Genomic DNA, 13959 nt, shown 5'->3' on the forward strand with positions numbered 1-13959 from the left:
CTACAGCTGATAGAAAGCAGAGTCTTGCCTCTGACAAGCACCGCAATGATGTGATTTTCTACTGCAGGCCATTACCGAGACTCTCGTGGACCACGGCGGGGATGGTGTCGCTCAGGACTCTGCAGCCGGTGTGTAGAGCGGGGTTCGCGTTCATCTCCAAAAGCCAGACCTAGGAAAGATGGGTACAAATGGGAAAGACAGCTGGAGCCGGAGTGATGCCCTTTACTGACCTGGTGAACACCTCGAGAGGTGGGAGTGCTGATAAATCCCGTAACACAGAATGCAGGTGGGGCAGAATTTTCATAGGGAGTGGAGGAATGAAACAAAATCCCTTTTTGCACACATACTTATTTGAGAACAACGCTACGTGTTATTTTGTCTCTCCAGCTGATATTCTTTAGATTAACTCCTGCTCTATAGAGGCACCGTGTTTTTTAACATGCCAGTTTCCATAACAGTGTCTCGTTGAGCTTTTTGGACAGCACAAAGTTATTTTGATTTGAGGTGGACGTGGGATCAAAATGAAGCAAACTCGGCGCTGAGTTTTCAATGAACCCTTGGCCTCGGTTTCCTGGGGAAGCTTTAGATTCAGCCTTTTAGAAGCCATCTAAAATACTAATTTCACAAATCTACATCAGTCTCATCTCCGTTTCCCTTTGAAACACCAAGGTCTGAAGCTACAAGCCGCAAAACGTGATGGTCCAGTTGCAAATCTGCGTGAAACCAACCGACTGACTTGTGTGTAATTCTGTTTACTATTTATTTTCCCCATAGCGAGAGAAATTCATCTGTTCGCTTTCTGTCTCCGCCATATGGTGCTGCATCTTGTATAGAACACATATAGGAACTACTCTGTGTTTTGTAAGGAAAGGATGTTTAATCGAAGGATGGATGTTTAATCAGGTAACAGCCCCAGGAGAATTTTACTCCCTCTTAATTGTTTTTTAAAAATAATTATAAAATTATTGCTTTTCTGAAGCAGCAATGAGTTTGATTGTAAGTACCTAAGAAATGAAGCTGGGTAGGTTTTAGCCACATGACAGCCTTCACTTGGCACTTTATTTTGCTGGGAATAAAATACGACAGTAATTTTCACTCATTTGAAATACTTTATTAAAACGAATGAAAAGCTGGTGAGGGCGGTGAAATGTCTTTATTTTCCTAGAGAACTGGACTAGCTGCTCAAACCCTGTTTGCAGATGCCAACAGAGGGCACCTTGGCTACGTACATTTTTCTCGGCAAACTCATTCTCGTGAGTGCTCTTTTTCCTGTTAAAAGTCCATAAGATTTTGCGCTGACAGACAAACTCAATGAACCTTCATAATTGTCTTGATGAGGTTCTGATGTTTTCTCCTTCCAAACAAAGCGCCACGTTCCCTGTGACATCTATCAGGATCTTCATTGTCTATGTCTCCGATTGCTGTGCAGTCTGAATGTCTCAGTTTTATATGCTCTGAACCCTCTCAACAACCAGGGCAAGTTAACAAACGTCCTCACTTCTATTTCAGAAAGAGCAGAGAGAATAAGTCAAAATTCACTTTGGATGAATACCCATAACTTTCATAGGAATTTCATGTAGAATGCAGGTGCCTTGCTCCAAATTTCCTCTCAAAAATACAACAAGGAAAGGAAACCAAAAGCTGGAATGTCTGTTCTTGGCTTCCTAACCATGGACTGTTCTTTTTCTTCAGATTTTCGGCCCTGAGCGCCCTGTGGTTGGGTCAGAAATGCTGCTCGGGCTGGTTCTTGGGGATTCCATGGTTCCTGTTCCTTGAGCAACACACCAACCGTGGCCAGATCCTGCACCACACCGGGGCTGAGGCCTCATTTCTTATTTGTATGGCTCTAGACGCAGCATCAGCATCTGCTCAATACTTCTATTATCCTCTAGTTCGGTCATCATTGTGATCTCATTGCTGTAGAACCATCCTCACAGTAGCAGTTCGGGGTCTTTCAAAGGATGTGATGGGATGTGCTGATTTGGTGGGTGACATAGACCTGTCACAAGGGCATTTTCCCAGCTGATGCGGGTGGATATAAGAGATTTTGGTGTGCAGGAAATCCACGATTGAGCCAGAGTTTTCTTCTGCTTCTGATCAAGAAGTATTTGGTTTATTTAACTTCATGGCTCTTTGCTGGAGCCAAACATCCCGCTGGGGTCTCAGGGAGGATGGGGACACTGGTCCATGTTCCCAGAGGCTCCAAGAGACCCGTGTCCAGAAACCCTCATCATTCTTATAGACAATATTCATCAACAAACCGATTTTGTTTACGTGTCCGTATGTAAAACACCCAGGGACGCAATGGGCTTTGAACGCTGCCCGTTTTATCTAGCCAAGCAGGAATTAGCACAACAGAGCGATACTGGATCCTCTGTCCTACTCCCAGTTTGCACAGCCAGGGCTTTGCGTGCCAGTTGCAAAAGACAATTCCCGCTGAAACCCGAGAAGCACCAGTTTCTGTGTCTCTGCCATTTACTCTCCCTTCCGCACAAAGGACGTTATTGTTCGGGTGCTGTGCCCGCTGCCGAGCGTTAATTCCATTCTTTCAGAGGGTTTGCTGTTCCCACTGCCCTTTGCTGGGATATGTTTGAGCTCCTTTCTGCTTTACTAACAGCAGAATCCGCCAGATGGTTTTCTGTTCTCAGGGCAGGTGGTTTTGAAGGGCTGTGCTGCCCTGAGAGCACCTCAAACACTGAATTCAACGTTTCCCTTCCTTCTTTTCTTGTCTGCGTTTCATTCACTCCTTATGATTTGTAATTCTAGCAGAGTTTACAGACTTGCTGTGTTGACCTGTCGCTAAATGGTGAACATGGAGTGGTGATGGGGATGCTGGTGCTGATTTCTGAATGGTGAACATGGAGTGGAGATGGGGATGCTGGTGCTGATTTCTGAATGGTGGACATGGGGTGGAGATGGGGATGCTGGTGCTGATTTCTGAATGGTGGACATGGGGTGGAGATGGGGATGCTGGTGCTGATTTCTGAATGTTGAACATGGGGTGGAGATGGGGATGCTGGTGCTGATTTCTGAATGGTGGACATGGGGTGGAGATGGGGATGCTGGTGCTGATTTCTAAATTGATCATGTCTGATTCTTCAGAATGGGAAGGGTGAGTTGCCTTTGAGAGGTACTCAGCTAGTGAAAATCGGTATACTTGATGCATCACACACTGATTCAGTGTGATTGAGGCATCACACACTGATTTATGCTGTCTGACCATCTGGCACGTTTTAGGAGAAAGAAAAAAATGAATGGGCATTAAAATTGCCATACTTTCCACCAGAAACTCCATGTGAAAATTCTGCCCACTCTGCTATACTGTTGGCATTAGAAATCTGGCCAATACTTTATTTAGTATTTGACAATATCGTATGCGTACCTTGAAGTTTTCATCGATTAGGAAGTCGCAGCCGATGAGATCGAAGTAGCCCAGCTTGCGGTCCAGTTTGTGCTTGGCTGCCAGGAAGCACTGGAGCATGATCTGCTGCATCCTCTTCTGAAACGGACACACACAGAGGGGGTTACTGGTAACTGCGAATTCTAAGGAGTCGATGTCAGAGGTTTAGAAATCTTTGCTCCCCCTGCCTCCAGCGAGCTCCTCTCTACCCTGGTCTTATGTCTCCTCCGTGATCAGAGAAGATCTACGCTCTGACATCATTTTCATGTGGCCAAATCAGACAGAAAGTGGAGAGCTCTTTAATCTTTAATGCAGGACCACAGCACCAGGCCAGGAACGTGAAGACCATAATTGCATTTTTATAGCTAGCGTTTGCATTTGCACTCTCTTTCTCGGCAGTTCACCCATTTTATTACAACCAAACTCTTCTTGTCTTCGCTTTGGTGCTTAGAATCTGCAGATAAATGGTTACCATGGGACCATCAATACCTTCTCACTTGGTGTATGTGTTTTCCCTGGGGGCTCCTGTGAACTGATGGGTTTTCTCCCTGTTTCTGTCACCCTAATTGGGCAGCCCAGCACACCGAACGCTTGCTGGCACTTACAGTAAACACGGTGAGAACCCAGTCTTTGGGGAGGCCGCTGGTTTTTCCAAACTTCTCATTAACGTAACTGTTGAAGTGCTCCATCCGCCACACCGTCTCATCTTTCAGCTGGCTGTACAGGGAATTCTGCTTCTGCATGTACTGAGAGGTGGGGAACAGAGCAAAGGGGGGATTAGATTTCTGGTGGTGAAGAGTGACTGTGAACCAGCTTGTGTGGGAGATAACCCACTGCCCGGAGGTGTTTTTCAAATCATAGTCATGATATTCTTTGGACTAAATCAGGTTGCAGTGTCTATCTGCCCAGTGCTGTCCTAGAGGAGAGTCCCCCTGGGAGAGATGGAGGGATGCATGGATGGATGGATGGATGGATGAATGGATGGAGGGGTGGATGGATGGATGGATGGATGGATGGATGGATGGATGGATGGATGGATGGATGAATGGAGGGGTGGATGGATGGATGGATGGATGGATGGATGGATGGATGGATGGATACCCCACTGCCCGGAGATGTTTTTCAAGTCATAGTCATGATATTCTTTGGACTAAATCAGGTTGCAGTATCTATCTGCCTAGCGCTGTCCTAGAGGAGAGTCCCCCTGGGAGAGATGGATGGATGGATGGATGGATGGAGGGATGGATGGATGGAGGAATGGAGGGATGGATCTTCAGAGAAAACCACGGTGAGGTCTTCTCTCTTCCACTGTCTCATTAACCCCTATGTCAGCTGGAGTTTATCAATAATGGGGTGTTTACATTGTTCAACCAAACCCAAATTCCCTCTTCCCTGTGAACAGCTGGGCATGGCTACAGCTCCACCGGTGGGATGGTTACCATGAGGTGGGAGAGTTTCAGTGATGCTGTCCCTGCTGCCTTTTGGAAATACAGTAGGAAAATGCCTGATTCCAGGTGGGATGAAAGGTAGGAAGTGAATGAGAGCAGATTCAACTGTAATTTGAAAAAGCCTGGCCTGTTACCAGCTGCTCCTGTAAATCTGGTTTCCCTCCTCCCAGCAGCAGCCCAGATAATTTCTGTTCTGCTCGTAAACACCTGTCCTTTGTTTAACATCCCTTGTGCCATGGGATCCTACCCCAGCACCTGAATTCCCGGGTGGAAAGCTCTCTAGCTGAGCAAACAAACCATGCCAGGTGAACAAGTGTGTACTGATAATAGCATATATTGCAGGGAGCAGCTCTGATCTGCTGCAGTGCTGCAGGAACCATAAAAGTCCAAGCAAAGCGGGTTTGTCCGATACCTCTGTAATACAAATTTCGTTAGTTCTCGGAACACCGCATTATGCTGGGAGAAGGGCTTTAAAAGCAAACTGTTTTCTTCCTTATGATTCTTTCAATTCTCTTTCATCAGGGCCAGTTCTAATGACTGAAGGGCCTCACTGGAAGTAAAAACTCAGGCAGAGCTGAGCAAGGAAGGTTTCTCTTTTGTATGGGAAGAGATGTATAAGGGTACAAGCCAGGACGGTCTCGTTCTCTTAGAGCTCTCACTTCAGAAGCCAGACAAGCAAAGATGGAGATTTAAGAATGATGGTTATTGAAGAACACATCTGCATCTGACATCATTATGGTTGTTGTATTTAAGCACAACAGGATCAGCAAAATCCTCCACCGAGATTAAGGCTCCTTTGTGCGAGGTAGCTGCAATCAAGGCTTCTTGCCATAAGAAGCTTATGATGTACAGATAAATGAGAGAATAACAGCAGGAAAAAGAGGCCCAGGGAGAGAACTGGTCAGGATAAGCAGAGAACTGGTCCATGGCAGAGAGCAGAACCTGATCCGATGCTGCTCCCGTTCGGCCTCTTTGCTGTGTCTGACCTTAAACCTACATCCATTGCCTGGGTGCAGGGATTTTGTGCATGAGGAATTTATTTTTAGCCTTTCCAAAGTCTCTTTTTTTTCCTTCCCATCTCTGCCAGCCACATCCTCTCCTTTTTCTGAACGAAACACACTTATTTTACCTGGTTGGTCAGATGAACAGTCAGATCATCAGAAGCCGCATCGTAATCGACACAGGTCAGCCGGACATAACCCTGGGCGAAGAATAACACGTACGGGGCCGTGCAGGCGATGAGGAGGTAGGAGCGGACATCGAACTTCTTCCCTTCCAGGAGCAGCGGCTGCTGAATGTACCTGCCAGGGCAGAATGACAACCGGTGTCACCTACACGTCACCGCGATACAGGACAATTCAGAGCTCACACCAAACCCTGCAGCCGCTCATCTAAATCACAGAATTGAGCTGTTTGTCCCTTTTTTAACACTGGTTTTAAGGGAGCAGCAGCAGAGGGCGCATCTAGGAGAGGATAGAAATGCCCAGAACTCCTCTGGGGAGGAACAGAAGCTGTGCAGTCTAGGGGGCAGGAGATAATTAAAGATTTACTAATATTTACTGGAGAATATACAGAGTTTATGTCTGAACACAAAGAGCCCTTCATACAGCACCAGTGCTTTTATTGCCAGAGTGATGCAACCTGGGAATTGTTTCCCTCTATCATCAAAGGTCGCTGGATGTCTGTAGAAATAACAAGGATATGCTGTTAAAACAGTCAATGCCAATAGCAGATTTCAAAGGAATATGGAGCCTTGTTCTTCAGAGCGTCTTTTCCTTCTTTTTTCTGCTGTTCTTATCCTTTGCAAAACATTCTGGTGATTACATGGTCTATATTCTACAAAGAACAACCTGCATGTTTGCAAGGAATAAAAAATAAACCAACCCCAACCCAAAGTTTTAGTGACCTATTGATTGAGGTCTAGACTTTTGCAGCATTAAGGCACAGAATATATTTGAGAGGCTTTTTCAGATTGCATGGAACAGATATTGCAGCTGTACAATTTGTAACATGCTGCCTTTGTCTAAGGAGCTGGGATAACATCTAATTCAAATTGCTTTGCACCAGGTTTTACGTATAGAAATGTGTATATTTATGTATAGAGCTGCAGCATCTGCCCTTTTGAAAGTCATCCTGAAATTTCCAGACAGAGGTAAACTCAGATCTTTCTGATGACAAAGATCTGCCTTGAAATGAGTGAAGCGCAGATGCGAGACAGACTAACCAGAGAAACATCCTCCGTCCCACAGAATGAAGTCTCACAGGTCGATGAGATGTGGGGTAACCACATTAAATACCTAGGGAACAATTCAGCTCCCTGCGGCCGGTCTGCTTAATCAAGCACACTACTTGCATGTTAATTCTCAGGCTTTCATTCCTACCTTTGCACGATTCTTGCCTGGGGAACCTTGTAGGGCATCTTCTTGCTGAGCAGATGTTCCTCAGCGCTGAGGAGCTTGGCTTGGAGGGTATGGACAGCAGCGGCGTTCTTGAGCAGGAAAATTCCTCGCCCTTGGTTGGAGCAACTTGGTTTGCAGATCCAGATCTGTTCTTCCTCTGTTACGGTAATGTGTGTGGCATGAAGCTGCTCACATGAACATATGTGTGTGTATGTACATACACGCGCCTATAGATACCAATTATTGTCACTGCGTATACTTTGATGAACATTTCAGAGGATTACATAGCTATTTAAATTGATTGCCACCGTGGTTAAGACAGCTCACCTTTACAAAGCCCAAAAAAGGCATTTCTCTCATCTTTTAAGTCCAGGCGAAAAGATTCTGGGAAGAATTCTTCCATCTTCAGTAACCTACGGGAGAATCAAATCCAGATTGAAAACCCCATCCAACATGTTCATTCCTCTGTTCCTTTCAGAAAGGACGATTGCAAGGAGGAACTTCAGAAATGGCTTTTTTTTCCTGCTTGTGTGTTTCTTGTATGTTTTTCCTGAGCTACCTCATCCCATAAGCTTTCAAGAATATATGTTAACCTTAAGGCATTCTTCATGCACTCAGTGTTTTTGAGGTGGCTGAAGGGAACCATGGTATGGGATTGCCATTTGGTTTTTGGTAGATCCATAATAAAGAAGAAGAAACAGCAATAACCTTATATTTACATTGCTTAGGGCACAAGAAGTAGGACAATGTACCCAAAAGTGGGGAATGACTGTGACTGTTGTCTTTGGGTAACCTGGCACTCTTGTAAGTCCAGACATAGAGAAAGAAGAAATTCTGCCTCTGATGTTTGTACTTCTGGAAGAAAAGTGATTTTTCTAGAAGATAAGAAAGAAATAAACCCCCATATACTTTATATCCTGTGCTGTTATGCATCCAGAAGAAACTGGTCCGTTGTTTATGTGTTCTCGCTTTCTGTTGGCGTTTCTGGTCAAGGTCCAAAGAGCTGAGGGCTCTTACTTGGCATTAGAGCTCCGGCTGATCTTTTTTGTTGTCCGCTCTTGCTCTCTCAGGCAGCACAAAAGCCCAATCTTACTGGTGAGGACTCCATTGTTGGGAATCTGGTAGAGAAGCTGTTCACCTGTATGAGAATAAAATAACAGTCCCAAGTTCTCGAGTTTTTCCCACTCCCTCTCCCACCTGGGGCCCACGGGCATCTCTACCTTCTTTGAAACGGCAATAGGTCTTTCGGCACTTGGTTTCGCACCATTTCAGAGCATAATCCTCTCTTCTGTTGTCATAGATCCGCTGCCAGCCTCTGCTCTGGCAATAGATGCTCACTCTGCATATGGAAAACCAAACAGCAAAGTATTATCCCTCCTATTAACAAATGCTTAATTAGCTCCTATCCCTTGAACTCCTAATAAGTAAAGAGAACTTCTGATCTGACAGTTTTTCTTGGACATAAATCTGTTCTTATTTTCCGCTTGTTTTACATTTGGCACAACAGAGCGTTGATCTACAACAGTGGTTCCCAGCTCTAGTGCTGACAGCCCCAGCAGAGAAACTGTCATCAAACAAATAGGAGTATTTTGTTTCTGTACAAAGATAGAGTGGTTTGCTGCTTTGCCACAGCTCGCCTTCCAGTGGATGCTTTCCATTGGAATTTTCTTTAAATGGTTCCCACTCCAAAAAGACAGCAATCAAAGGAAAATTATGTGAGGCCAATGGATAATGGATAATATTGTGTGACTTCATATAAGGCCATTCTACTTTTTATATGAGTCTGCTGAGAGGATCTACTTACAGCTCAGCTCCATTGGATCCACCAATATAAAAATATGGTCCTGGTCCCGCTGGTGCTTTTTGTGTCTCTTCTTCTGGTTGTTTTTCTTGAGGACGTGCCTCACCATCTGTTCCGTTCTCACTTGGCTTGGCTCTGTCAAGCTCCACTTCAGAACTGGTACAAGTAGCTGCAAAATTGGAAACTGAGAAACTTCAGATGACCTGGAATCTTCTCCATAAAATCCATAGCTAGGAAGACGGCTGTTACAGAAGGACATTCTGTAAGGTAAAGGCCTGCTTTATTTTGAATACAGTTGCTGGTAAAGGACTTTGAAAGGGCAAACCATATGGTTTCAGACGTGGCATCTGATGCACTGATGTCATCAGCCTCAAAACCATCGCTGGGTTTACCATCTCTTGGTCTTTTTTGGCAAGAAAGTTCTGTTGGTTGGTAACTCACCAGACTCACCTCTGCCAGCTGAGGAGGATCCAGCCCCGTGTTGCATCATGGATGGGGTGTCCTCTTTCCTCCCGGTTGGCACAAAAGCCATCTCTGCCCAGCCTGCAAAAGGGAACGGCATCGTCAGCCTGAGCCGTGGGTGAGCTGAGAAGATCCACAAGGTGTATTTTTCTCTTTGTTATCATAGGTGCCATTTTTCACCATCTGCTAAAGTTCCTTCATTTCTTCAGCATCTTTATCTTGACATAGTTCTTTAGCTGGGAATATAGAGGCTCTACTTTCTATCCACGGCTTCTTATTCACTCCAAATATCATTATACAGGTGCAAATAGCTGTTTAGCTTACAAGTTGACACTGCTGTTGTCAGATGATAAAAAATGGCTTCAGAATCTGAGTGGTAAATCTCTCTGTACCACATCTTCGCAGGGATTAGAGAGGCATTCTGTACAGCCACAGCTTCGTGCCTTTTAGCCCCTTTTTTCTGGGGTTAACCCCATATCTTAAGCTAACAAAAAAACAGTAATAGAAATTCAAACCTTGGCTGGGAAGTTTCTAAATACTTCAGCAGAGCTTTAGCTGCGCTCTGCCCTACCTCCCATTGGCAGAACTTGCTCTTGACTCCTAGTCAGGCCATAACCACCTTCTAAAGGGACAAACCATCCCGTGACCGAGCAGGTTTTGCTCCGGGAGAGCTGTAGGTTGGTTGCTGGAGATCAGTGGGTTCACAACAGCAAGTGGAGGCTCAGATTCCGTTTGGGAGGGTCAGAAATCCTTCAGCGCTACAGACGCGGGCTGGTCCCCTGGCAACAGCTGCCTGGCTACTGCCGGGGATCACGCTGGGGTTCTGCTCTTAAAAATGCGTGTTCTTAGGTAAATCCGCCCCACGGCAGCGATGCGGGAGGGCTGTGAGCAAACCACTGCGTGTGTCTCAGAGCAGAATGGACGAACAGGAAAACAGGACGATCAGTTTTCTGAGCCTGCCGTTCGGCGCGTTGCTGCTCCCTTGAGTGTTAGAGGTTCGCCTCTGCCGGAGACACCCCCACTGCTCGTTCTGCTCCAAATAGCAAAGCCCAATTTCATTCTTGATCACTGACAGATTCAAAAGGTGAAAATCTATCTATTCAATATAATATATATATATATGGATATAGCATATATTCATATATAACACAGTTTTCCTTTCCAAGGCAGAACTTGCAAAGCTCAGGACTTTGTTAGTGCCGAGTGCTGGAGCTGATCCAGGAGTCTGAGAATTCGAGGATGAGCACAGAAAAGAAACAACTCCATATTTTCGGGTGTTTCCTCAAAACTTCATTCTTACCAAACGAAGCGGCTCCATTGCCAGTTCCATGACTATTCCAAACATTTCAAGACTTTGACAAATCGCTATTTCCATAACAGCCTCTCCTCCCTCGCGTTTTTGTTTTCATTAGACCATTTGCTACCAGAGTGTAATGAAAAGGGGCTAAAAGAATGGGGCCTTGATGTTTGTTTTTAGGCAGCCACTGTGTGCTCCCAAACTGGAAATAATAAAGGATTTTGACACTTACGGAGCCTCAGTTGAAAATATAAAGATAGAAAGGCCTATTTATGTAGCCTTAAGTATAGATTTTTCTGTCCTTGAGATGCAGGAGTAAAAAATAAGGTGATTTTTTTTAATGATCTCAGCTGATATGCACAAAGAGTGGGTCACCTCCATAGTTAACCTCAGAAGATGAAGTTTGTGAAGGTCTGTGCTTAATTTCAGGCTCTCACGCTTCCAGCTGCAGACACAATGGGTCGATTATTGACCCAGATGAGATGCTAAGGAGAGAGATCCCCTTGCAGAGAACACACACAGCTCCTCATGGTTCAAACCACGAGGGAGGGAAGATGAAAACCCAGCAGTGTTTTCCGGTGTGGTAACTCCCCCACCTAAAAGTGAAGGGAAAAGTCAATGGCGGGTGGAACTTGGCTGCGATTCCACCTCTCCGGGTTGGCCCTGTGTCCTCCAGTATGGCCGAGTTGATGTGAATGCCCTGGCACTGCTCCCCAGGGACACCGTGACCTTCCAGAACGTTCTCTGGGTTTTCTTGGTGGATCACAATGCCTGGGATCAGCTCCAGGCCTTGTGAACCTTGCGTTACCTTCACCCTCCCCGGGTGACCTCCCATGGCCAACCCACCCAACCTCACCTCCCCGGCCCCGTGTCGCAACCGCCGGGCTGCAAATACTCTCGGCAAACGTTACACCCTCTAGGAAATATTGCCTCATTGTCGGGGAAGGGGAGAGGCTGGTTACGGAGCTAAAGGAGGCATTTCATTCACACATTAATACGTGCGCTTCGGGTTTCCTCTGCGTGCTGAGGACTGAGATGTGCCTTGGAGAATTACCGGAGTTAGATGTGTATTTGCCCTTGTGTTTTGAGATACTAACATGAGCTATTTTAAATGCATTTTGGACACTTATTTCCCCCTCCTTTTTCACTTGGAATCTCTGGTAATTCAAAGAACGCCGCAGGTTTTCCTTTCTCAGGAGGAGCTGGAAGGGACATTCCTCACCTCTCCCTCTTTAAGTGATGCCTGCAGGGCCTCTAAAAACCGAGTTCTGCAGAATTTGGCCAATAGGTTTCAAAGTCATTAGAGTAAGAAACGACAAAGTGACTGTGTAATCCTAATTATCTCGGAAAACCAGGCTCAGAGAATAACATGCAATAGAAAAGAACGTGTGTTATCAGCACAAGTAAAGCACCAGAAAGCACCATCTCCCCTGGATTGTGCAGGAAAGACGCTGTGAGGGACAGGAAAACTCATACTCCTCTAGACTTTGTTTTCTCACTGATATTTACATGTTGCAGACTTTAACAATAATGGATAATTATTAATTGCTTTGATAAGTTTATTAAACAACACGGATTTGAGGTGCGGTCCCCACCCAGTATCAAGCTGCAACCATGGCTTGTGGAGTTTTATTTCAGTAATAAAGGGAAGGAATGGGCAGCATGATGTGTATCAGCGTTTCCAGAGCAGCTTATCAGCCCGTCCCATGGAAATTAATGATTAAACCCAAATTCTGAAACAAAGGCAGAAGAAGACAAACCCTCTGGGTTCAAACATGGAACCTCATTCTTTTTTTGGCTGGCTGCTGGGTTCGCACTGAGGTTGCTCAAAGCCACCGGTTGTGGAAGGTTCGGCACAAATGCCCATTTCATGTAAACCCATCAGGTTGTACTGACGCGTGTCCTCTTTCAAAAATGGTTCCTTGCAGGATCCGCAGCTGCTCAAGCCTGGACCTGCCCCTCGGGTGCCTCCGGGGCTCCGAAATGATGCGATCTGCCCTCCTTGGGAAGGTGAGAGGGATTTCCAAACGCCTTCAGAAATGAATTTCTGATGAAAAATAGTGTTCCAATAGTCTAAGGGCAAACTTCAGCGGAGCTTTGTGGCAGTCAGGCTGCGGTGGGATGCGCATCGCTCCAGTTATTCCTGTACCTTGCGAGCTCCCCAAACCCTGACGGGGCCCCATCTGCTGCTCCGAGTCGCTGGCAGCGTCTCGCAGTTCCAAAACACAGTTGCTTCACCATGTCAGATGGGGCCAAATTTTCATGCATATTGTCAATCACGTTTTGCATAACGCACACAGACCATCCCACGGAGCTGTGCTGCTATTTGTATTATTTTTCCCTGTAAACTTCATCATTTATTTGGCTGTCTTCAGGTGCGGAATGAGCCCCTTGCAGTGCTCCAGAACTTGGCTTCTCTCTTGGCTACTCAATTAGTATCTACCAGTCCAACCCCTTGTAATGTAAGTGGACAGTGTGGGCTCGGCTGAGATTGCTATTTCACTAAATAGCAATAAAAGCTCATTGAGATTTTGGCAACATCAACTCGCAATAGATGTAGACTGCGTATTCAAGCCTGTAAACTCTATTTTGAAAACAACATTCCTCATTTTGGTGCCTTTTACAGACAGATCTCGCTTCTTTTTCCATGAGCTACCTGCACCAAAGCCTTGTCCCTTACTGGAAAGGAACGGTCAGCGATCAATAACCACACAGCTCGGTGACAGATGAACCTGTGTTTGATTTATCAAGCTCATGAAAACGCCCCGAAGGGCTGGGCGGGTATGGCGAAACATCTGACGGTTGCAGCTCTGGCCTCGAATGGCCTCAGCAATACTGGCTCTCAAATACGGAAAGAATTATTAACTCCGCGTTTCATTTCCGCAGGAGTAGGATCTCACCGCTGCTTACACGCTATTTCTGCAGTGAACTGCACCTCGCTGTGTAAACGGAAATAGGTAACATTATTCCCATACATACAGCTGGAATCGCTGCTGATCTCCCTAGCGGAACCTACAGCATTTATTGGCAAAAAAGGCACATTTTTCTGGCAGCAGCAGAGTTTTGACAATAGGACCTGTGAGTAGAAGTAGCTGAATTAATACCAGTGTATCAGAGGAGCCACTGGAGGTATAAACAGGAAAAAGATTGGG

At 45.7% G+C, this 13959-nt stretch overlaps 1 protein-coding gene across 4 annotated transcripts in view; it reads right to left on the minus strand.

Moving 5' to 3' along the window:
- The window catches only part of TTLL10 (tubulin tyrosine ligase like 10), a 52307-nt gene that overhangs the window by 2835 nt on the left and 35513 nt on the right, over positions 1 to 13959 (minus strand). For all 4 annotated transcript variants that reach the window (XM_065855270.2, XM_071798436.1, XM_071798435.1 and 1 more), the window contains 10 exons: positions 9499 to 9591; positions 9052 to 9217; positions 8468 to 8586; positions 8265 to 8385; positions 7575 to 7660; positions 7230 to 7404; positions 5978 to 6149; positions 4006 to 4146; positions 3383 to 3499; positions 76 to 169 (listed from right to left, as the gene is read on the minus strand). In XM_065855270.2, the coding sequence (XP_065711342.1) occupies positions 76 to 169; positions 3383 to 3499; positions 4006 to 4146; positions 5978 to 6149; positions 7230 to 7404; positions 7575 to 7660; positions 8265 to 8385; positions 8468 to 8586; positions 9052 to 9217; positions 9499 to 9580 (1273 nt within the window). In that variant the 5' untranslated portion in view covers positions 9581 to 9591. The remainder of the gene's footprint in view (positions 1 to 75; positions 170 to 3382; positions 3500 to 4005; positions 4147 to 5977; positions 6150 to 7229; positions 7405 to 7574; positions 7661 to 8264; positions 8386 to 8467; positions 8587 to 9051; positions 9218 to 9498; positions 9592 to 13959) is intronic.

The sequence above is a fragment of the Patagioenas fasciata genome, chromosome 23 (genome assembly GCF_037038585.1).
Source record: "Patagioenas fasciata isolate bPatFas1 chromosome 23, bPatFas1.hap1, whole genome shotgun sequence".
Taxonomy (NCBI): domain Eukaryota; kingdom Metazoa; phylum Chordata; class Aves; order Columbiformes; family Columbidae; genus Patagioenas; species Patagioenas fasciata.